A 25,603-nucleotide genomic window follows, 5' to 3' on the forward strand; every position below is an offset into this window, starting at 1 on the left:
CTAAAGGATTAAACTGAATACAAGACGAAAAGCAATTTTTTAGAGCGTAATCCTTCTCTGAGCATTTTCCCCAAGCAATTATTTTATTATCAATAGAGAACAACTGTCATTATCCCAAGATAGAGATTCAAATTATATATAGCAGACCGCTGATGGCTTTGGTACAATGTAAAACACTGGACAGAAATACATTTTGGAAAAGAATAGCTGATTCTTGGAGAGCTAAGAGCACTTAGCAATGAAGAACAAAAGAATAAAAAAATTATGCAAACATAACCATTGAACACCTGCTCTGACGCTGCCAAAGCTCTGTTGTTCTCCCTCTATCAGCAAGCTTTCCTGGCAGTGCAGTTGGATGTGACAGGTGTCCAAACCGTCACAGTATCTCTGTAATCTTTAGGCAGATATTTCTGCTTTCATGGACTCCAAGTCACCTGTGGCAGTGAGAGAAACAAGAGAGAGCTGCATTTCTCACTGTCCTCAACCATGCAGCTGTTAAACTGCACAGCACTATAGGCCATCATTTTGGTAAATAGTTCTCCAACATTTCACCTGGTAAAATAAAGGTTATAAAAATGTTCAATACTTACTTTCCCTGTCGCAGACAATCCTTAGAAAATCGAATCCCTGAAAGAGTAAGCCTGATTCAAAGAGATAAACAAAATCACCAGAACTACACAAAGTGTTCACAAAAGGCAAAAGAACAAATTACAAATAATGAGATTCAGTTTGACCCAGAAGAACACAAATCATTTTCTCAGTGATTAATTTATGGAAGCCTTGTCTAGTTTTTTTCTGTTTCACTTTGGTTTAATCCACATTCTGCATAAGTATGCAAAAAAAAAAAAAAAGAAAACCAGTAAGTCCTGCCAGAGGCATGTTTAAGGCCTGGGAAGTCCACAGTAATTACACTAATATGCCCCCTCTCAGCAGGATCATTTGTTTGGTTTCCAAAAGGGCCGACCAGATGGTCCCCTGAGCCCAGTGTTTCTCCATATTCATGAGCTAAAGTTTGACCCTGACACCCCTGAAGGGCTGACCTCTAACCTGGACTCTTTAGGGCATCAATAGGACATAGAAGACAGCTGAGGGAGCAGCATTGCACCAGGCATAACAAAACCCCACCTCCAGCATGGATGAGTGCCAGACCCCTCTGAGTGAAGACACTTGGAAATGTGTGAGCACCAGAGTGAGCCAAAGCCTGGTGATGTTTCTCAGGGACCGATGGGTCGTTGTCTCTGGAAGTGGACATCTGTCCCAACCACATAAAGTCCCACACAGAGACGGTTTGATGGGCGGAGTTCACAGGGAAAATACGAATGACGTTGCAACATGTCATCAATGTTCAGGATAGTGTTTGTGAACTGAATGATTATGCTTTTTTAAGAAAGAGTCCATCTGAATCACCACATGAGACAAACATAAACAGTTTTTCAATCAAGCTAAAACAGATTTACACTTAAGCTGCTGAAGCTGGAAGAACTAAATAGCCAATTATGTTCACCAAAGTAATTTCTCAATGCCAGAATAAGAGATGAGGGTTGTTTTTTTTTTCAAATCCAGAAGTTACTTTATTATTTACTTCATTACTTTAAGCAATCTGGGAAAGCTCCCTAGGCACACCTGTGGATGTATTTTATTGAGAAAAAGTACTGCCTGCATCTGTGATATCAGAAAATTTTTAAAAACCAAGTGAGATGTTAGGAGAGGGAGTTCTGAACCTCCATCTTCCAGAACCTCTGAGCTTTATGATTCTTTGGTTATAAGCTGAGCCACAGTCTTAGATACAATACATTTTTATATTTTAAAAAAATCATTCATCAGATACCGTTTCCTCTGAGGTAAACTGGGAAACTGGTCTGTAAGTTCTATATCACCAAATACCATTTCATTTGCAGCCACCATTCTGTTTTTTCATGATATAATTTTAATAGCCATTTGTTCTAAAGTGTTTTCATTCCCTTGCAATTTCTGATTTAATTTATATTCAGTTGTTTTGCCAAAAAATGCCAGGGCTTGTATCTAAAAGGACTCACAACAAGCTTAGCAGATACATTTTAAAGGTGCGTTTCAAACTTCCTGCAGTACACTCATAAGAAATTGTGTCCAAGTGCCTCTTAACCATGTCCATTTGATAAAAATAGCTGAAAATAGCTTGTTATCTCTATTCTACAGTAAGTGTAACATGAAAAAAATGATTGTGTTTTTGCTGCAGGCCAGAACAGTGTAAACAGTGGAGGCTCAGAATGAATTTAAGTGACTTTATGAAGTGATGACAAATATGTTACTGTGTGACAGCATCATTTCTCCTTTAAATGTGACCATAGCAAAATAAGCCATCTGGTGCTTTTTTATTATGATATTTTCTGGCAGTGTTTGCCCATAAGAGCTTATGGGCAAACATAAGCTCTTATGGCTGTGTGACTGGTAACAGAAGATCCATGTGTACATTCATCTGACTAACTGGTTCTACTCTGGAGGCAGAAGAAGAGATATGCGTTTGTCTTTAAAATATATTTTATCAGTGTAAACTCAGTTAGAGACCATTTACCAATTAAAAAGGTTAATTTATGCCATTTCGGATATTATGTTCTAGTAACCTTTTGGGGCATACGTTGTATTGTGGGTGAATCCAAAAGATGAACAGAAATGTGCGGCCTCAGGGAGATGGCACCTTCGACTGGCTAAAAGCCCTCTGGATGGGTTTGTGTAAGCCGATTATCCCCCACTCAGAGATAATCATGTAACATTTTACTTTAGATGACCACAAATTAATGGCTAATTATGTCCACAAAGGCTTGTAGATTCAGGATTTTTTTTCCACAATATGCACTCTGTTTTTTTAGCGACAGCTGGGATTTGCAAGTGTCTTTTGCTCAGGCTGTGCCCCAGGGGTAATGTCATGCACATTGCTGACATATTATATTTATGAAACAGGTTAGACAGTCTTGTATGGGTCATTTAGACTGCGCTGCTCTGCTGCTTTGGAAATGTTTCACAAATTCCTCACCACAGCTGTCATCCCTTGCCCTGATCTGACCCTGATAGCAGATTAAATACGTGGCTGAAATGGATGTCTGATATTGACAGCAGCTAATGTAGGCATGAATATTTCTTTGCAAAATTTCAATTCAAAGCAAATGAAAGGTCACTGAATTCACTCAGTCTTATCTCATATGCATTGGTGATGTGCTGGGGAGGCCTGCAGGGACAAATACCTGTGCATGGTTATTGAACAGCTTCATCAGCTGCAGGTACAGCTGGCAGAAAAAAGGGACACGGTGCATCCAGAAAGTATTCAAATGGCGCTTCACTCTTTTCACATTTTTATGTTACAACCTTATTCTAAATTGTATTAAATTAATCGTTTTTCCAAAAATTCTTCACATAAATACACCGTCATGACAATGTGGCACATTTCTTTTGAGTGTTTTGAAAACGTATTAAAAATATAAAACCAAGAAATCACATTTACCTAAGTATTGACAGCTCTTAGGTGGATCAGCAAAGTATTAGTCAAAATCCTAATACTTACATAAATAGGATTTCTGGGTTATGTGTGCCCAGGATCCCCTTAACCAAGAACTCATTCATTACCTTTGTCTCTACAATAAAGCTTTAAAAATCTTATAGTTCTCCTGGGAGCTTTTGTGTGAGTCTAACATCTCAACAAAACCATGACTCCTCCATCTTTAACCCTGATTTTAAACCAGTGATTTAGCCATGTTTGTGTTCTCTGGGGATGTGAATACTACTAATATACAAATATATCTAAAAGTAGCTTTTAAAAGCTTTTTTGTCCTCCATCAAGCACATTTTCTGTTGTTTAAAAATAACCGTGATCAGATGTACACCTTAGATCAGCGTACATGAAACATTTTCTCAGCAACTATTGTCCACGCAGACATTTAAATTCTGACTAAATCTTATCAGGAATTATAGGCAACACACTTGTAGCCACAGATACTAGTTAAAGGCTGCCATTGAGTGCTCTTCATTCCCTGGAAGAGGAACCCTGGGCATAATGAGGAGAACAAGGTCAGGAAACGACAAATGATGCCTCAGGTGTCGGTACAAGTGATGCTGCATTAGCCTGGAAATGAACCACTCAGAGCTTAAACATGTGTTGGACATTTAATTTAAATATTTTAGATTCCTGAGTGACGTTGAAAGCTCCAGGTAAAATGATCCAGAATAGTAACAATAGCTTTTGTCTTATTCTTGCTTTAATGAAAGTAACAATAGAAAAACTCTATTGTTTTTCACTCCCAAGGTGTCATTAGTGTAACTCATTAAGCTCTTAGGGAGTTTTATTCAGTATAACAAGGATAAAAATGAAAGCGCTTGTTTTGTATGTAATCCCTCATTCAAAAAGCCTCTCTGCTGTTCAGCTTCTAACATCTTTTTAAATGAAACTCCTCAGGTACAGGTGCTTAATAAAATCTATGGGAAGTTACAGCATCTTTTCATAAATGCATCTTTGTAGCCCTACTGCTGCAACACAAAGTCTCAAGCCTCACTGCAAAAGTGGTCACACTTGAATAGACTGACAGGCCATCCTGCCAATCATGAGTCCTCTCTCTCTGTGGCGATGAATTGGTTCCACTCCATGTTCCCACATCATCAGTTGGAGGGAGGAGAAACTGTCTTCATCAATATTCATTTGCTTTTTTCCTCATCTGCTGTCATATGTTCATTCATATTCATCACTGGTTGCACAAAGCAGATCAGCGAGCTTTGTGTCCATTTCTGCAGATCATCATCTGAGATAATGAGCTGACTGTCACACTGTTTATGCGCTGTGTTATGTTAGAGTGAGCTCTAAAGAGAAACCGAGCAGAATAAGAGGCAATTACCACATCCTGATACTGTACTGCTGGTAATGATCTCCAGATGACTGCAGTACACTATTAGATACAGACACAGATTAGTCTTAAGAAACCTGATAACAAAAATACACCAGGAGGCCATATGGTTTATTTTCAGTAAATCCAGAAACAAAAAAAGCTGAGATGAACTTTGGAGCAAGTCCAAAGATGACAGTTTGATGAAACAGCCAGAAATTATAGATGATAGAATGAAATACACAAGATCAGAGAGCAGAGAAGGAGCCAGGCCATTTACAATCCTATAAGCATGACATAAACTACAAAATAATCTAAAATGTTCAAAGCTCAATGACTTGTATTTCTCTAGTATCCTACAGTGATGGTAGTGCTCTGGCTTTTTGTCCAGAGCTTGTTTGTATATAGATGGGTAATAGATTATTACTATCACCTGTCTGAACCCAACAGGTGACACAGCAGGACATGGGACAAAACAATGGCATGCAAAAAAATCTTAGCTGAATTAAATGAGAGACAATGACTAATAGGTTTAAAATTAATGAGGCTTAATTTAATAACTTTCGTCATAATCTTAGCATGCTTCTTAAAATTCAAATTTGGATTCAGGGTCATCTGGATTATTCTTCACTGAACATCTCAAACTTAATGAGATTAGATTGAGATTATATGTGAATAGTGATTTTTAAACCTTGCCACATATTATTAGTTGGATTTAAGTCTGGACTTTGACTAGATCCTTATATGTTTGGATCTAAGCTGTTCCACTGTAGGTCTGAATGTTAGTTTTCTACTGATTATAGTTTTCTGTATCTAGGCTAACAATATCGGTTTCAGTCAAGAAATGCATCAAAGTTTGTGCTTGTAACATGACAAAGGTGTGAATATTTCCCCAAGGCATTGCAGCAGCAAGATTTGTGCAAGGAGAAAGATAAACCAAGAAACAGATAGCTCAAACTAATGAAGCAGTTCTTCAGCCGAGGATAGATGACCTGCTGTGACACAGCCAGAGTGTGATAGAAAGGTGTTGCAGGATGGTTAGTCCTCGAAGCATTTAACATCCATTGCAGGACAGCAAATAGATAGTTAGAAAACTCTACAGCAAGAACAAGGACAGATATGGATTGTTCAACCCCTCTGCACCCCACTGAGCCGGCAGTGGCACATAAACAGCTTTTGGAAAGTGGAAGGACTCATTATCCAACCTGTCCACATCAGAGAAGATAAAAGGCAATTTAAGGAGACTTGACTTTGGGTCGATTCCTTTCCGTTGCTGTTGTTAGCTCTGTTTTTGAAGCTCTTAACCCATTCTTTGATATGAATAATTAAGTAAATGTAAGCACAGAAAATTTGTATAGAAACCACAAAGTGCTTCAACAAACACAATAACAAATACAGACAATACATTTAAGCAAAAGCAGATTTGAAAAAGATAAGGTCAATTCAAATTAAGCTGAAATTAACTCGTGGTGTTTGTGTTGGAGGGCTGATCGATGACAGACTGCTGCTGTGAAGCAAACCAAAATCTCTCTTGCCTCGGCTGGAGGATGGGCTTTTAAGTTGAAAGACCCAGCAGCCCTCATAAACTTGAGACAGACCTCTAACGCAGCATCCAATCACCTGAGCATACATCAATAAAGTAAACACATCATAAGTTATCTTGTGGGTGTAGTGATGATGGCTCCCATCAGTAATTTAGGACTGACTCATCCAGATGCTCTATTTCTCTATTCCTCAGAGTGGACACGCTCTACAGCACCATTCATCATTTCTCTAAGACAATGATTCACTTCTGAGTTTTTATTAACATCTTCACACAAAGAACATTTTTAGCTTTTTTTTCTCTCAAAGAAAGTCTGTATTTTTTTGCTTCTCTTTTGTATAATTTCCACTGACCTCTCTGATAATTTCTTCTCCTATTCTTCCACTCAGGAAGTGAGTGGTTACTTAATGCAAACATGACAGAGACATAACGGCATCATAACGTTTTATGGCAGAGGGAAAAATGAAAGAGGCTGGGATTGAGCAGTAAAACCCAGTAGGTAATTATAGCGGTGTGTGTGTGTGTATCAATTTGGACTCACAGAAATCAGACTTTTTGCAGATATTTGACACTCTAACCAAAACTTTTGCAGAAGGCCTTCCTCATGACACTAGACTAGGCTACAATAATCTTTACCCCACAGCTGTTCCTGGGATTTTCAAATCATTTGATACAATTTTTATGATCCTGAGAACATTTTTAATTTCAGATTTGGATTCTTCTCACTATGGTATTTCATTAAAATGAATGATTCAGTATGTTTATGAGATAGTCTATAAATAAGTAATATACCTGTATTTATTTTGAATATAGAATTATACTCTTTGAATGAATTCAAGTTTTTGTTTCTCTCCTTAGAATATCGCAGTCCATGTTGGTAACTATGACAACAAATCGACCGCAGGCAGAAATATATATTATTAGTATACAATTTTTAAGTGTGCTGGAGCAGCTTCTCCCGTAGAGTTTGAAAAAAATGATCTGCTACTCTTAACAAATTTCTTAAAGTGACATGAGAAACTTTTCCTGCTCTGAAGCAGTTCTTTGACAATATTCTACAAAGGACTGAAGATTCAGTTAGCTTTGTTTTTGTTTTATCTCCACACACGTGCAGCAGGACTGTGCAGTGGTAGAACTGCTGAGATCTTCTGCTTGAAGTCTTCAGGTTCTCCATATGCCTGCATGGCTTCTTTATGGGTGTCCTGGCTTTCTTCCACGGTCCAAAAACATTACTGTGAGGTTAATTGGTGTCTCTAAATTGTCCTTAGGTGTGAGTGTGTGTCTCTGTGTCGGTCTGTGATAGACTGGGGTTTTGTGTACTATACCTCTTACCCAGGCAGGCACCTGTTCTCCTGCAACCCCACTCTGACAACCCAGAATACATGATGGATATGGGACACCTGCAGTAGAAGAAAGCCCTCATTTCATCAAGTTTACTTTATATACTGTTATGAAATTGTTTGGAACTGATACATCTAAACATAGTGCAACTATTTTGCCCACTTACTTCAAGCTGAGTGGGAGGGAGCTGATGGTTCTGGAAAAAAAACAAACAACCTAAAGGTGTAGTTTCTTTTGAGTCCCTTTTTTCCCTCCTCCAAACTTTAGTCAGGCATTAAATAACCAAAATACGCATGAAATGTTTGCACTGACATTTCTGGTTCAGGTTAGTTAGTTAATGTTTTGTTTTTGTCTCTTGCTCAATTAAGCTTTAGAATATATGTGTGTGTAATTCTCAGCGGCCTCAGCACCTGCCTGATAAACCACAAAGGATGCAACTTGATCTGCTGAGAAGTGTTTTTATTATGTTCGTCTTTGAATTTATCATTCTTGTAAAAGCACATACTTTGCCTCAAGGAGAGTGTGTTTACATCAGTGGGGGTTTCCTGTGGAAAGAGTGGATGTATTGTTCCTATTGTTTCTCTAAGATAACACAGACATTTCAAGCTCTCTCCTCAGCGCCTCCCTTTCCCGTAGATGGCCCGCAACTGCTGTAATCAGCAGAAAATCAGTTTTTAATGCGCGCAGCCCCAGAGCCTTATGTCTTTCTGACGTTTAGTGGAAACAGATATAGAACTGTGCAGAGACATTAGGGGAAAGATGACTCATTGTATTTTAGTGCAGCTTTCTTTGTCTAAACACACTGCAAAGTTTATGAAAAAAAAAAACACTTTTTTTCAAAGAGCAAGATAAATTCTAATGACTCATAAACTTGACCATATCCCTTCAGCTTAAGTCTTTACATAATAAACTTTATAATCCGGCAGCCAGGCCTTGATATTTCAGAGAATTAAGAAAATCCTCAGGAGAAAAAGCTCTTTCCTTACTTCACCCCATTTCGTAACTTACATCCTTTCTTGAGGAAACTGCCAACTTGTGTTTTTCAAACTTACAGACTTAAAACTTTTAATTTATGGGGAGTTTTACAGTGTAAAACTTTGTGTGAGTCTTTAAATTTAGGAGAATTCAAGTGTTTATAATTCAGCTCATGCCTTGCTTACACATGCAGCTTTATGAAGACTCTTAGCATGCTGCAGAGCAAACATTTCTCAGTTTTTAGAAAAGTTGCTAAGACAAGTAAAAAAAATGCATTCTCTTTCCTATCAATATTTATTGGCATCATTTAGAAAGACGTAAACTTCCTGCAACTACATAAAATAAACTGGTTACACAGAAGGGAGTTCAGTATCATGCTAGTATTTGTATTTACACCCTTGCATGTTTTTCATATTTCTGCTTTTTGTCAGGCTTCATATGATCAAACAAAGACTGTCCTGGCTAAATACAGATAGCAGTTTTCAAAGGATGGTTTCATTTATTGAAATACTATTGAAAACTACCAGGCCTTGTGTTTTAGGGCTGGTTGTTCACCCACAATGAGTCTTTTATTTCACTGCGGATGAAAATTGTCCCAAACGTTTTTTGCGGAATTGTTTTTGATTTTGGTTATATTCAACTTTAAGCATGAAGGGTCTTTTTTCAACATCAGGTCAAAGATTGAAGACCTGACTTTGGATAGGCCACTGCTTTTGAACTGTTCAGAGGTGGACTTGCTAGTGTCATGATCAATGGCTGTTTGGGTTTTGGTTTTCATTCGTGTTTATTTCAGCTCTCTTCATGTTTTCTATGTGAGTTAGTCCTCCTTCCTTGTTCTCCCTTCATTCTCTGCCACAACAGTTCCACATTCTCTCTTATTTAGCTCACCTGGTTTCAATGTCATTCTCCATACACATTTCCACAAATCACCCTTATATGACTACAGTATGCTTCCCAGTGTGTGTTTACAGTAAAAGACCCTTTTTAAAGGGTCTTTTAGCAATAAAAGTGGACGGCGATGTAAATGTAAACATTCCCTTTTCTCGACTTTACTTGAAAATCTATTCTCATCAAGTGATGACCGGTGTGAAGCGGGTTTTTACAAACTGAAAGAGGAAAAATAAAAAGGCGTGCACACCAAGCCTGATCGGTTTTTGTGGACTTGTAACTTCCAAGATAAAATGGTTGTTTGTGGAAACGGTGTGACTGTTTTTAATTCAAGGGCATACCAGCGGGGTGTTGTGTGCTGCCTGGGAGGCTTCTTCAGTAGCTCAAGGACAGCCTCTCTGCTCACTTTTCCACCTTCATGTTCCAAGCATTCAAGGACAAACAGAGCAGACCGGATAGTCGTCCAACAGCAAGCAGACTTTGAACATCTGCTGCAGGGAGGCTTCCATGTATCACTGGGTTCACCTTCCCTTCCCTCTTGTTGTTTCCTGACTGATTTACTGGCAACAGGACGAGAGACCCAGTCACGACTGCTCCTCTATTCCTGCTATTACATTTAGCATTGAGATAATGCATTCTAAATCCCATTCTGATTTCATTTGAAGACATGTGAGCTTTGAATCCATTCTGATGACTGTTTGGCAAACAAACAATAAAGACAGAAAAACACGAAGACAATCACAACTTCATCTTCCTCTCTGTTGACTTGGCAAGAAGAGTGCTAGACAGATGTTTGGATTCTTTTGACTTCTGTTAGAAAATGTTATATTTTCTTCAGCTGTTCTCCAATGTGAGTTTCTCTGTAGATGTTTGTTGTAAGATCATAAATATATAGTGTGTTAAGTTATAAAATAAACTGCATGTTCAAGTGACACTGCGGTGTTCTATATAGAAGTTCACATAAAGTTCTTATAGGCGTGGCTACAGTGTTAAGTTTAGGCTTGAAGAAGTTTTAAATCTGCTATTGTTTCTAAAGGTGGAATATTTATCTAATAATCTATTTGAATTAATTATAAAGAGTGGAATCAGTGGCATCAGTTTATCCTGAATTTTCTTTAATCCACACCTCTACATCCTTACCTACTAATTCCCAGGTCACATTCTTTTAACACAACCCTCGGTTGAATCTCTCTTCTTCTTTATCCCCTCACCCTCATCCGTTCCGCTGTTCTTTAGTCTGCTTCATCGTCTCTATCCACTCTTCTTTGTTCCAGGTTCGACCAGCGGGGCAAACTAAGTTGCCTCAGGAAAATCCGTTTCCGTAACACTGCACCCCCACACCGAGTCACCTCCTCCCAAACCTTCATCAGCAAGTCTCCCCAGTCGACTTGCTGAGTTTAATGCGCAACGTTTGAACAGGGTTGAAGCCAGGTCATTTTAGAAGCTTAATGCTTATGCTTTCTTAACTCAAACTAAGGTTCCCAAACAAGATAACATCTTCTGTGAAAATATGCTAGCAGATAATGAACACCACAAACAGAATCGGTGACGAGTTCTGCTTGGTTTTATTTGCAAGGCAGATAAGTTTGATTTTGAAGCTGGTGTCAGTGGGGCACCTCCAATTTTCCCAGTTGGAATTCTGACTTCAGTGGATCTTTTTATGATTCTTTTGTAGCTTTTCAGACAGTTTATATGCATGAAACAACAAAGCTGAGTCCCATGAAAGCAAAAAAAAAAAAAAAAAAGTGCTTTAGCAAAATCTCACATAAAAGTTTCCAACTTGCAACAGCATCAAGAGGCAGAACGTTGGGAGAATCTCCAATAGTAAGACATGACTTCAATTGATGATCTTCATCACCAAACACTTTTGAACTGCCTGGGTTTACTTCAGTTATTTGTTTCCAGTTTTTTTGAAATACATACAGCTGAGGTCTAAACAAAAAAGAACATGCAAAAAAATTAAATATTATATCATCTGCGGCTAGGAAATCTTGCAAAAGTTCATAAAATAGTAATTATATCTTTCTTTTCCTTCTATGTTGGACTCAAAAGCATAGGGCAATAGAGCAAGACAAAGAGCACAACTGTATTAGTGCTTTTCTACTCAGAGCAACACAGTAGCAGAAAGAAAACAATGCACAATTGATTTTACTCTAATTGCTGCACTTGTCTGTGTTTGTTTAGTTTTGCTCTCATTAATGATCTCTGCACCTTTGCACAGCAAAAGATTATTGCAGTTTTGCAAAAATCCTCTGACGAGTTTCCGTTTTTAAATATTTAATTGAACAGTGAATAAATCATGATGTAAATCCAGAAGATGGACAGCCCCACCCTGCTCCTCTGTCTCCTGGGAGACAACGCTCAGCGTCGGAGCGCGTTCGACGAATATCCGGAAAGTCATCACCTCGGTGTGTCACCTCCTCTGTAGGTTCGCTGCTAACATTATTCCTGCAAAACTAATTAACAATATAATACCATCACCCATAATCCCTTGAATGCATGACAAGCTGCCAGGAGGGAGGTGTGAATATATTAATATTTATAGATCCATTCAGAGCTGAACACGAAAATGGACTAGATTAGCAAGTCTAATGCTTTGCAGTGGAAGGGGAATTGATACTACATCCAAAACATCAGTCGAGTGCTGCCATCAGAGGTAAGTCATAGACAGGGAGGTTCTATTTTATTGAAACTCATACATACTGCCAACACAATAAATGAGATCTGAAGAATGAAGCTGCTGTTTAGAAATCATGTTCACAGCAACATGATTCAGCTCTAAAAGGCTCCAGCAACTTTGGATTTATTTACCTCCACCTAAGATGTATGAAAAAAGTGCCTCTCAGATAAATATAGGATTAAAGCTCTTGGTTTCCATTTGCTTGTTTTGATGTCGGAGCTTGCGTAATTGGAATGAATGTCAAGTCTCATCTGCAAAGTTGAAAGCAACAAACTTTAGATCTTCAAACTTTGTTCTTTTAACTTCCCTCTGGTGGAGTATACTCAGAGATATCAAAGACTGCTGGGGAGATGGAGCAATGGAGGGGCTGCTGGAAAATAGGACAACCAGCTCTGGATATACTCTTGGATGTTATTTTGTTTTTGTTTTTTTCTGCTGGTTATCTGTCATTTTAATACGTAATGAAGCAAAAGGCCAATGAATTCTCAGAGCAGAGCATGACAAAATAAAACAAAATTAACTTGTGTTTCAGAGTCATCAATGATATGGCTAAGCTAAACTAAAGAAGGCACTGATATTCCTTCATCTGTTCCTCTACAGCTCAGGTCAGAAGTTTAGAAAGTCAGATTCAGATTAGAAAATCACACCAGACACCTTTTATTGTTTCTAAAAACAATAAGTGGCTGCACAAGAATTTTTGTGAACAATCTCCAAGGTCACAATTTTTCATACAAGCTTGAATACATGCATACATTGAAATGTCTTGCTGCTGAAATGTGCTATACAAATAAATAAAATTTGATTGATTGATTGATTGATTGATTGATTGATACATACCATATTTTATTTGGAATGAAGTATTAAAAAAAAGTATGTTTATAGACGACTGTACTGGAAGAACACACAAATGTTTCAGCCATCTAGATGCTGATTTAAAGTATGGTTGAAAAGTAGACTTGTATTTGTCCTAGATTGTCTTATCAATGAGATGGGTTTGTTTGACCAAATGGACCCTCAGCATGATGCTGCCACCACCATGTTTGACATGTGACATGGTGCGGTGTGTTTTGAAAGCCTCACTTTAATTCCTCCAAGCTTATCTCTTGTTTTCTGTCACCAAACATCTCATTCTCTGCCTTGTCTGACCTTTGAACCTTTTTCCAGAAGGGATTGGGTCTGTCCATGTGTAGGTGCAGGTTCTTCTTTGTTGGTACTGAGAGAGCACTTCACTGTTGACACTGGTGTTCCAGCAACGATTGTTTTATCTGTGCTGGTTTCTGGATTGTTTTTAATACCCTAGGTGATTTTCTTTCCTTTAGGTCAGATGACTAAAATCTGGGCACAATTAGGTGTTCTTAGAGAACCAAACACACAAAAATTGGTTTCGTAAGGGTAGACCTTCATAGCGTCCCTTTGGAATGGCACTGACTTCAAACCTACCGAAAATGTATGGACTTTGCATAATACAGGGGCAATGACTGGAAAGTGACTAATCTAAACACCACAGAAAGTCACAATCTAGAAATTTGTTAAATATCCAACTAGAATTATACCAGAAGTTTGTTGTTGGCCAACCAAGGAATGTTGTTTCTCTGACTTTGACTTGATAAGGGTCATTTATCCAGAGATTGTATATATTGGAGCCTATATGTATGATGTGGACCTTATAGCAAAAAAATGCACCATAAATTCACATTTGTGTGAAATAATATTAACAGTTCAGATGCATGATCCATCCATTCATGATTTAAACATGTTTATTTTTATTGGTTCTGGTTCTAGTCTGCTCTGCATCCCCAGAACCAGAACCAAACGAGGAGAAGCAGCTTTCAGCATCTATGCACCACAAATTTGGAACAAACTTCCAGAAAACTGTAAAACAGCTGAAACACTGACGTCTTTTAAATCTCAACTAAAAACCCACCTGTTTAGAATTGTATTTGAAATGTAATCAATTACAAATTTATTGATGGAACTTGACTTAATGATTGATTCTATATTGCATTGTGTTTCTGTGTTTGTAATGATGTAAAGCACTTTGAAATGCCTTGCTGCTGAAATGTGCTATACAAATAAAATTTGATTGATTGATTGATTGATTGATTTATCCTTGCGATCATCTCCAGAGGTCAGAGTGAGAGGTGGGCTACACCATGGACACGTCGCCAGTCCATTACAATTAAAAGATTAATATTAATTACACAATTTATATATCAGAGAAAAATGTTCCTTTCTCGTCTGAACTGATTTTCAGACTAACAGTGGAATTTTTGGGGGGGGATTAGAGATGAAGCATAATTAATTAATATACTTTGCTCATTAGATCTTACTCAGAAATTGAGAGCTCCACTCACATTTTATTGTCACACTAACTCACTCGTTCAGATGGTTAAACTGTGGCTGAGAATGCCTTGTCACAGACTGCATTCAGACTAGCTTCTGCCTTCACTTTTCACTGGATAAGCCAGGCGGGTCACACGATGATATGCTGTGTGCTGCTGTTTCACCAGTAATGAGCCACTTTGGCAAATCAGTTTTAAGTGCCTGTTTTTAATGAGGTTCACACACACATGCATGAACAGAGCGTTGCTACGAACCCCCTCCGTCCTTGATCTGGGTCATGCTCCCAGTAGCTGAGAAGGGCTCTCATGACTGAGTCTGCACCCACCATGTGCACTAGTTAGCTACTGCATCAGCAAGATTAAAGCAGCAGAAATGAGGCTCCCCTGTTGTGAATTTTGTCTCTTTTAATGTTTCTGTAAACTGCAGGGACTAGCATCACTGAAAGGAACTGAGAACAATGCTGCAATGTGACGAATCCTGCAGAAATATACATCATCTTTTCTCTTTGTAATGCTCACAGTGAGAGCTGCTGCAGAGGGGGGAAGGTTTTTTTTTTCCCTATGGGAGACAAAAGTAAAACCATTAAAATTAAAATGAGCTCAACAACTTTGAAAGCATTGATGTGCCTCTTGCAAGGAGTAAGGCACAACCAGGAAGGAGGAAGCATTAGGAATGAGGAAAATACCTGATTACTTCCTCATAATTACAGAGCTGAGTGGCACAGGATAAAGTTGAGCTGCCATCGCTCCTCTCCTCTCTCGTCTCACATGTCTCATTACAGTGGTCAAATGTTAGCACACCCTTTCCCCTCTAAATCGCTTTCCATGTAACTATTTTGACAAAGGAGTGGATCTCAGTCTAACCAGCAACTGAGGACGAATAATCTGGATCATCAAATCATAAACTCGGAGGTGTCTGGACAGCATACAATATTCTTATTTACAAAAGGATGTCTAAGCTTATTAATGCAGAACTTCCTTCTCTTAGCTGAAATACTTAATGTTTCCTCCTCCATTCAGTGTGAAGGGAACATTCTCTGCATTAAGTAGAACTGTACTCCCTTCATGTGTCCACGATAGAAGACTCTGTTTGAATCACAAAACTGCTTATTCGACTACAGCCTTGCAGTAGCAAGATAGCTGACAGATTATTCTGTTTGCAGTTTTCCTGATAAATACACATTTACCTCCTGATACTTTTTATTGTTTGCATTAATATTCTTTGCAAGGGTGTTTAAATCATCTGGTTTTAACAGGTTGGAACTTACGATGTATGCTAGTGCAACGGCAGTTGCACTATCAACCTACTGTTTAAAACACTGGTGTTATGAACTAAAAAAAGTTAACTTAACTCTGGGATATGGCATGAAATGCTTGATGGGGCCCCATGCTAACTTAATCAACAACTCTTATGCATTATTTTTACCATGGCAAGATAACAAATTTTATCATAGTTTATCTCTGTATTTCTACATTAATCATGTTTTCTAATTCATTCATTGAATGAATTAATTATTATGTGATATACTGTAAGTTTATTCAACATGAACAGTCTTTATGAGGCATTGCAGCTTACCAAATGCACCAACTGTAGGATTATAAACTGATTTTGCGTCATTTACGCCGTAAAATGTTGGTAGGTCGTCCATTATTAATGTTGCCATTTTTAAGGACAGTTAAATTCAGTTTTACAATGGACATTATGACGGTGACATCTTCACAATGTTGATTTCAAGATGCTAAATATGTCTTGCTGGATCCCTGGTAATAGGCTAAAATATGAATTTATTTCTACCACCAGGGTTTTGACATCTCAATATCAGATTATTGATGCTGATGAATTTATGATAGTAATTAGACTATGTTTTCAAAATAAAATGTGAATGTACAACTAAGAGACAACTTGTCCTGATATTAGCTGTTATGCTACTATCTGTTATGCTCCAAACAAGAAATTGTTTTGTCCTTCTCATGTTTATTTTTTATTTTTCTTCTTCGGTAGTCTGATTTTCTTTCTTGTGGAAAGATATTACGTTTTCCTGCCACCTGCTCCTCAACCTGCCTGGGGCAGATCACTCTACACGTAACTCAGTTAAACCAGCAGGAGGCGGGTGTGTGGACTGGATCATTTACACCTTTTTAAAGGGGAGCTGAGGCGTTGAGGAGAACCCAACAATACTGCTGAAGCAAAACCAAGAACCATTTCCTTCAGCCAGGATGAATTTCATTGTGACGTTATTTGAGAACGTTGCTGGGAGCTCCCATCCCTGGACTGGGACTGAATTGTAGCCAAGGGATACATTTACATTTTCAATCAAAACGGCATTTCTGTGAGCTCAGAGTTTCATTTCAATCAGAATGTAATTTGACACTTTGTTTGTTGTTATATAAATAATAAATATGCTGAATGGAGAAATGATGGGAATAGTGATTAAAAAAAGACCAAAACTGACTTCAAGGTGCAGAATCAGGAGGGAAGCGTGGAAAGAACCAATAAAGTTGTTTTTCAGTGGGTGCAGCCATGAAGTTTAGCATTTCTTTATGTCTGCCCTGAGCCAGACACACTTTACATCCCTCCTTGAACTTCCAGCCTGTTTGTGACATCCTGAAAGTGCTGCTCTCACCTCAGTCGCAGAACTGAACAGCATTTAAGTGAATTAAATAACATTGCCAACAGCTGCTAAAATAATCCTGTCAGAGGATAAAATGGACAAAGACTTACAGCTGACGGTCAGAGTCTAAGGTATAGAAAGGCTCCTTCACAGCAACAGAATATGATTTTATATCCAGGTAGAAATATTAAACAACATTCCTCATATTTCTTGTGTTATTGGCAGCACTTCTGGATCCCGCACTCAATTTCTCACATGCAAGCAACTTCTCTTTACCTTTTTAGGGTTTTGAAATATTATTCTTAGAATTATTTATAAAACTCAATTTCAAACAACTTTACAGATATATTACAAGCACAGATGTACATTAAAAAAGCAAAGACAAACAAAAATAAGTATTGTTTTTCTTCCATTTTTAAATAATAAAATACTTTTCATTGTCAGCCTCTGGTTGTAGCTTGTTGGGTATGAATATTTGGTAACACTTTATTTGACGGGTTGTGAATAACTTTAAAAATTATGCAGCTTTATGTTATTAAAGCTAAAGTTTAATCAGTAATATTTTTATAATAAATTTATGTCAGATCATGATTTCTTGGTTAATGACAAGTTGTCATAACAAAGACATTTTTGAATGTCAACTTTGTACTAAAAGTGTCACGATTTACCGAATGACACTTTAAGACAACAGTCATAAATATTCATGAAGACTTACTCATGTTCATGAGTTCAGGTGTTATGTCATGTTCATGACGGTTTCATGACAGTCTTATTCACAACCCGTCAAATAAAGTGTCACCGAATATTTTTACAATGCACTGTTATTTATAACACCAAGTTTTTCAAGGCTTTAATCTAATATGTTAGGGATTATTTGGGCTTAAGAAACTCAAATAGCGTTCCCGACTTGCAGATAATATTACAAGTTCATTACAGGCACAGCGGTTTATATTAAAAAGTAATAAAACTATAAATCACTAAGCCAAACAACAACAAAAAAACAGCACCCAATAGCGGAATCATGGCATACCCACACTTATTTTCGTGAATTTTTCACAGCATATTATAACAATACAAAACAATGACATTAGAATATCCCGAAGTAGGCTTTAAATCTTGTCCCCGAACTGTGAAGCAACGCTTATTGTTTTTGCATGTCAATGCTGTTCATGTTGCATTCTAAAAGTAGGATTTTAAAAAACTTCATAAAGATTCATGTTGAGTAAATATAGAATCATATCAATCTGCATATCGTAGTAAATAATTGCTACTAATGAATGTTACGAACAAAACCTGAGGTCACGTTTCACAAACTCTTACTGCTACAGCATAAGCCATTAAATTACATCTATCTGTAATTTGAATACAATATCCACCTGTTTCCCTGCTCACAGCCTTCAGTGTTCTTTCTTTGGACTTTCGTCAAACATCCCCTCTACTATCGCTACATATGAGAGCAGTCATCAATCTCTCTCTGACTCATTCAATTAAATGCTAGCTACTTCTTTTTTCACTCACTGGTTGGAGGAGATTAGATGAAGCACAAAGCGACGCTCTGACTTGAATGTTTGGTCTAGAGCAGGTAGCACTCTCTTACGAGGTACTGTGCTGAAACTTCAGCAAAGTACATTTTAATTTTGACCAAGATGTAAAAAAGAAAGGGCCTTTACTAATATCAATAGCAGTGGAATAGAAGGCAGGGACGAAGCGACCTTTCAGCCATGTCCTTGCAGGAGTGGTCAAATAAACTGATTTATTACCCAGGAGTGGAGAGGAAAGCAGGTGCTTTAGGAATCAATTCATCACACTTTATTTTATGTTACCCTCCAACCCCAGCTGATGTAGCAGCTAGAAAGCAGCACAATACAATCTCAGCACATTCGAGCAGTGTTGTATAAAGCACATGTACAATCACAGCTCTGCAGATAATCAGTCTCAGAGCAGTCATTTTCATTCGAGTTTTATAGAAGTTAGTGCGATTACATGTGGGATTTCAGTGCTAATTTGTAGAGTCTATTTACACAACCCCATGATGGGGACTTGGGGTAAAGTTAGATAGAGACGATAGATGATCTTTAGGCAGTAGTAGTGCAGGTTCAGTGTATAACACATGTCCAGTACTGCTTCAAATAAGTACGAGACATTAAATGACACACTGGTTATAACTCATAGTGGGTTTGAAGGCAGTCATGGCACCAGCAAGGTCAATTAGGCCATTGCTTTGAAGGCTTGCAGGTGCTGGTTGAAAACGTCAGCACCTTCTTTGGCTGTTTGAAGCTGCTGCTCACACCACTGAGTCAGACTTTTCTGCACCATTCCCTTCCGGTCCTGACTCAGATGGACAATCTACAAAACATAAAGGGTAAAAATATATTTCCTGACTGCTTAAATATCTGAATAATGTTTGTTATTAGCAAACTGTTCACAGTTTTACAGCAGTATGGGTTCTGGTTGCTTGTTTACTATTTTACCTCTTGCTTTGCAACTTTACAGATCTGCTCAAACTCTTCCTCTGCTGCTTTCTTCACCTCCTCCATCTGAAACACATCACTGTCAACATCACTCCATGCCTCATTGGAGGGTCTTTCCTCTTGTCTTTTAAGGCTGGATTACACAGCCAGAATGTTGCTGCCATCTGCTGTTCACCTTAAGGATGTGCATCCACTGTCATAATAATCCTTTCACATATAAAAGTTAAAGGCACTCACAGCATTCTTCTTCACAGGTTTGGCCTTCTCTGCATTCTTGCGGGCATTTTCCAGCTCCACCAGTTTGCAGGTTCTTCTGAAGAGCATCTCCTTCAGGTAGAATATTTTATTTCACACACATCAATACGATTCCGTGAGAGTCGACTCTACCACCAGAGAGCTCACCTTTTCTGCCTCTTGGTATCGCGAGTCCAGGTCCAGACCCAGTCCAAGAGTGTTCATGTCATTCACAGCAATGCTCATCATATTTTTCTGTTCACACAGAAACACATTGATTAGCATGGTACTAATGCATTGAGCATGCTTCTACCATATGAGATGACTAAATAGCTACCTTTATAGAGTCGAATACTTCTGATAGTTTCACACAAACCCTGCAAGCAGAAAGTGTGTTTAATGAACTTGCCAGACTGTTTAAAAGGATAATGCCTCACATCGTATTGACGTGTTATAACAATTGTACTTTACTGGGAGGTTTTGTGTTAGATCAACACATTTCATAATTCTGAGGTGGTGGAAAGGCATACAAGAAATAAACGTATGTCTTTGCATGTATGCAGTTGTGTTATACTCTTTTTTTCAGATGACTGATTAAAGTTTGTGATACTGTTTTATAACCTAACTCTGCTTTAAACTTTTCCATAACCTCCCTGACCTGTGTTTTGTTCCTCAGTCTGTCTTATGCTGTTTGTTCGATAATATTTAACATTTACCTCCCAATTATGGACTACTTATTGTTGGTCCATCTCATAAAATCCAAGTCAAATTCAAGAAATGTGTTGCTACAAGATAACAAATTATAAACTTGCTCCTTTGTGAAAGTAGAAGCTTTTATAGAGTGAGCAAAACAATGTGGGAAGCAGCTGAAACTGATCCAGGCATCGTCAGTGGACAATGGTTGGTTTATTTTAAAACCACAAACCCCAGAAGTGGTTTTAGACAGTAATGTATGCAGCAGTTCTACACTTTTGTAGAAATCTCCATAAAGCACATGCAGCAGAGCGCACCAGCTGCAGTCCTGTGTTTTATGAAGGATTTGAAGCAGGATGTGAGCATCTAGCTCCAAAGCCCAGCATTTACAAGCCTGTGACTTTACTATCTTTCATGGGAATGGGACAATATATAAGCTTTTAAAGATATGATGTGGTTAGGAGTTCAAACATGTTGCTTACTGATAAACCGGCCTGCCCTCGGTTCTGCTCTATAACTGTTTGGAAGCAGTTGAAATAAAAGCAAAAACTAAAACAAAGGAACTGCTGAGGAGAGATCTGAACATCAAGAAAGAACATAAGCATATTCGACTTAAAGTCACACTACAATTCATGTATTTTATACAGCTTTTCACTAACTGTAACTATATGAAAACATTTGTTTTCTCACCTAGAAAAAGCCCTTTTTTCTGAATCCTCTTCGTTTTCAACACAGAGGTGCAGAGCAGCAGCAAAGTGCCCACAGGCCACAGCTATTTCTGCAAAGAAGTACAATGGATCCTAGTTGTTTACATCATTTCCCTTTTTTGTACCTTTGCCATTTCAGACAATGTAAGGACATCCTTTTGGTACTAAAGCAGCACTCTGTTCTGAGTGTTTCATAGCGCCCTTGCAGCGATTGCTTAGTTGTTGGAGATTTGTTGCCACTGTTTTAACAACTGATTTAAAGTGAATTTCTTTTACAAACTCATTGTGTTGGATTTGAGTATTCCAAATGGTCTAATTGGGAATCAGAACCTCACTAAGTGGAAATAGGATGTATCAGTTGTGTTCAGAAAAGTAATTTTATTAAATAAATTTCTACTTGAGCTTTGAGCATTTTTATGATTAGCATCTCTATAACTCATCAATATATTCAACTGTATGGGGTGATGTGGTGGCGCAGTAATAAAGCACAACCCAACCCTCTCTTATGACCTAGTTTGCTGTCTAACTACTCTCAAATAAAGGCCTTCTGAGCCAAAAAAAACCCATTTTACTAAATAAACTGATGTACAATAGTTACAGAAACGATATAGTATCGAGAAAAGGTGGAAAGAAGTTGTTTGTTTATATCACAAGACAGTAGGAAGGGACAAAATGCAGGCTGGAGATGTTTTAGGTAAATGTGTGGCTGGCTGCATTAACTGGTGTTGAACATGTTGCCGCTGCGCATCCAAACAAGTCTCTTACTTTGCTCAGTTAGCACCACATCGAGGAATTTCTGCAAAAAAGGTCAAGTTAAAAGGAATAATGTTAGTAAGTGAGAGAAGGTAGAGAGGAGGTCAAAGAGATAAATAGGTGACTCACTTCCCCCACCATCCTGGTATGTCCAGTTAGAACAAGGTTATGATCACGTTCCGTCTGAAAAAACTCATCTACATCCTGCAGACAGATTTTTAAAGCGTTTACACTTTCTACCACCTGTGCATACCTTCTATCAGTATAAGTTAATGTTGCACACCTTATGTCCTTCTTTCCTCATTTCTTCCACAGCTTGACTCAGACGGTTGAAAATGTTTCTCCTGACTTTCTGTCTGCCTGGAGGCTGGACACATATAAGAGAGCAAGGTATGTTCAAACAGACACTATATGCACCATTCCACATCCAAATCTCGTCCTTCACCTGTACATCTAACCCCCTAAAGCTAATCTTTCCCCTTTGGTTGAGTGAGATGCTCCTTATAGCCATCTACCAGTCTCTGAAGAAAGTCTGCCCCTCTCCTCATTTTCAGCTGTGAGATACTTCATGAGCTTCTTGCATGCAGAGTTTGTTTCATCTGGGCTTTGACTCAGCTCAGGACCTTTCTTTTTTTTTTAACCAGCTCTTGATGGATTTGCTGGTATGCTTTGGGTATTTGCCTTTTTCAAATTATGCTCATGAGACTCGTAACTGCTTAGATATTCTTAGTGAAACTCTCAGACATCTTTTAAGATCAGCACACCACACCAAATACTCCAGCTTTAAAGACAGAAAACCTCCTTCCAAATCTGTGATTTAAATAATGAGTGAAGGTGTCATATTTCTTTCCCAGACCATTTTCAAACTTGTTTTCTCACATTTTTGTTATTTCACTGTAATAGTTGAGTTTCTCAACTCAACTAATACAATGAGTTGATTCTAGCATTTGTCCAAAAATGCTAGAAAAACACAAGTGCTTTGTTGTGCATGACTGTATTTAACTTAATGGAAGGGAACAAGTAATATAAGACAATCTGTTGCTGCAGAGCACAAAGGGAACGCCTCTGAAAAAAGACTAAATAAAGAATCTTTCTTCATCAGAAATGCTTATAACCACACAAGCAAAAGGTTACAAAGCAAAAGCTTAGCATTTTCTGAGTGTGTCACTTTGGTCACATGAGATTTTCCCCTTTGAAACAACCTTGGTGAAAGTTTAACCATTTAATGTGAGTTTGTCTCATATAAAGCTTCTTCAGTGCACTCTATTAAAACCAGTATTGCTTGTTGGAGATAAGTTTGACAGTCAAAAATACAGACAGGTGTTGATGTGCCTGTGGCCACTTACTTCAGTACTTGTCAAGAAGACCTCCACAGCTTTATTTTTGCTGAGTATGCTGTGAGCAGCAACCTGCCGCAGGAAAGTTTCCAGAGCTTTGCAGTACGGCTGCCACTCTCCTAAACCAAGAAAACCTGCAGGAAAAACAACTGTTTTTTACTTCACACAGAAAACACTGCAGAAAAAAAAACACATTTAACTGGAAACTCATTAAATGTATGACATTGCTCTTTTGTGCTCAGAGATGTTCGAGTGCACTTACCAAGCTGTTTCATGACCTTCGCAGATGCATTCACCTGAGGCCTCGCTGGAAGAGGGGGGAACTTAAAAACAAGAAAGCAATATCTCACTTATTTATGTTCACAGTTTCTTCAAAAAAAAAAAAAAAAGCTGAGTGTAAGCACATTTAACACACAAACCTGACATTATTTTTGCTGGAAAGCATGAAGGTATATATATCAAAATAAGACCAGTAGCATAACCTTTGATAATCACAAGCAGTACCATGTTGAAAAATATATTCTGAATTTTTTTCTAAGTTAACACAATTTTGTGAAGGTCTCCAGATAATCCTTATAGCATGCATTGGGGAAAAATATGATATAGCAAGACAACAGTTCAGACAAGTATGACTGCTCATTTCTAATTTGTTTACAATCATGACTTACAGAAAACCTTTCAAGCACCTCAACATATTATGATAAAAACTTATGTTTTTAAAGACTAACTAATTGTATAATTAGCATGTTACAGATGTTTGCAGATTTGTCCTCATAACAAAGTTCCTTGATGCTCCATTCAGTGACAAAAAGTAACTCGCAAAGTCTGACTTTTGCAACTATAGACATAGAATGAGTAAAAATAAAAAAGCATTTACTATAACTCCTTGTATCCCAGGTACTTCTTCCTGAGCGAACAAATGCTGCTGAAGCCATTCAAAGTCATCATAGGTCCGGTCCACATGGTACTCTCCTGTCCCAGACAGCTTGAACCGACACCAGAGACCACAAGTCATTTCAGCAGTTAGTTCTTTTAACTTCACTTATCAAACCAATCAGCAGGTGCAGTTCATGCACAATAACAAAGAGTTGTTCAGCAATCTTCTGACTTTGCAATCTGAAATTATTTATCCGTTCCCACCTTTTGAGAAACAATTATAAAGGTAAGTGTGTCCCCATCCTGCGAGACTTCTGTAACTTTGATGGTATGTCCATAGACACTCAGAACAGAAGTCGCCTCGTTCATCTCTTCCTGCTTAAAAAAAAAATAAAAGGATAAACTGCAGTCAATATCAACCAAAACAAACCTACATTCAAGGTTTTTATTAAAATATTAAAAATCTACATTGCAGTCGTTGTTTGCATCAAGTAAAATGCTGTCACATGATACTCACAAGTTTCCAAAAACAAACGAATCCATTACTTACCATCATCTTCAAACCTATAATTTATTCTTTAAGGCTTAATTTCTCTCTGCTTTTGTAAAAAAAAAAAAAAAAGCAAAAAAAAACTATTTTAGTCTTCTTTCCTTGCTCTACAAAAAGCACAAAAACTAAGATGATCCTTTGTCTGCTTGTGCTTCAGTCCTCTGCTGCTGAGAAGGCACAGGATATCCTCTGGGTCAAAGTGCACTCTGTCCCAGAGAGACATGAAAAAAGTAAAACTGTTGCAAATATAAAAGTGCTGTTGCAGGGAAACAGATGAGTAAACGATGTGTTAGTCTTTAACTCTGGACCGTTGGCACACCCACACAGGAAAACTGCCCCAACGGTTCATTCACTTATCTAGCCATCAGCTTTACAACCTTGTAGCCACTTAATTTACAATTTATCTCACAAAGAAGAACAAAAGACGAGTGCTTCCAAAGGACAACATTACAACCACAAGCTTCAATTAATTTTAGCGGAATATTACCAACACATGTGGTTTATTATTGTAAAGAGGATAGTAGAGTGGGGTTTTTTCTTGCCACTCTACCATGAAGGCCAGATTTGTTGATCTTATCGCAATAGAGAGGAGTCAACATCCTCTCTATTGCACAGAAGAAAATGTGCACCTCCTCCAGAGTTACCATGGCAGTTATCTTGGCAGCTTCTCAAAGTAAAACTACTCTTCTTTCCACTTCACAACTGTGTGCCATTTTGTGCTGGTTTACCTGATAAATCCCCACAAACTGAACTGAAG

At 38.0% G+C, this 25,603-nt stretch overlaps 1 protein-coding gene and 1 long non-coding RNA gene across 3 annotated transcripts; one reads left to right on the plus strand and one right to left on the minus strand.

The window, feature by feature from the left end:
- The first annotated feature begins 7,549 nt into the window (after window positions 1-7,549).
- On the plus strand, window positions 7,550-24,782 carry LOC114135182 (uncharacterized). The gene is made up of 3 exons (XR_003593553.1): window positions 7,550-7,667; window positions 24,482-24,486; window positions 24,772-24,782. It is a non-coding gene; the product is annotated as an uncharacterized LOC114135182 (long non-coding RNA).
- On the minus strand, window positions 19,012-25,438 carry LOC114135180 (sorting nexin-6). Of its 2 annotated transcripts, none has more exons than XM_028002201.1 (14): window positions 24,847-25,438; window positions 24,561-24,671; window positions 24,298-24,405; window positions 23,683-23,743; window positions 23,430-23,554; window positions 22,367-22,450; window positions 22,213-22,287; window positions 22,096-22,126; window positions 21,314-21,401; window positions 20,268-20,307; window positions 20,099-20,185; window positions 19,934-20,023; window positions 19,697-19,762; window positions 19,012-19,571 (listed from the first exon to the last, which is right to left on the minus strand). In XM_028002201.1, exons 1-14 carry the CDS (start codon window positions 24,850-24,852, stop codon window positions 19,434-19,436), a joined length of 1,110 nt encoding a protein of 369 aa, XP_027858002.1. In that variant the 5' UTR covers window positions 24,853-25,438; the 3' UTR covers window positions 19,012-19,433. The 2 variants fall into 2 exon arrangements, with proteins under 2 accessions (XP_027858002.1, XP_027858000.1); XM_028002199.1 differs by having other exon boundaries at window positions 24,561-24,674; window positions 24,847-25,434.
- Between the last annotated feature and the right edge of the window lie 165 nt (window positions 25,439-25,603).

This window comes from Xiphophorus couchianus, chromosome 20 (genome assembly GCF_001444195.1).
Source record: "Xiphophorus couchianus chromosome 20, X_couchianus-1.0, whole genome shotgun sequence".
In the NCBI taxonomy this organism is placed as follows: Eukaryota; Metazoa; Chordata; class Actinopteri; order Cyprinodontiformes; family Poeciliidae; genus Xiphophorus; species Xiphophorus couchianus.

Coding starts and splice junctions, on each gene's coding strand:
- LOC114135180 (XM_028002199.1), bottom strand. Junction 23,555..23,682: donor GAAGGTCATGAAACAGCTTG/GTAAGTGCACTC, acceptor TTTTTCCTGCAG/GTTTTCTTGGTTTAGGAGAG. Junction 20,024..20,098: donor GATACCAAGAGGCAGAAAAG/GTGAGCTCTCTG, acceptor TTCTACCTGAAG/GAGATGCTCTTCAGAAGAAC.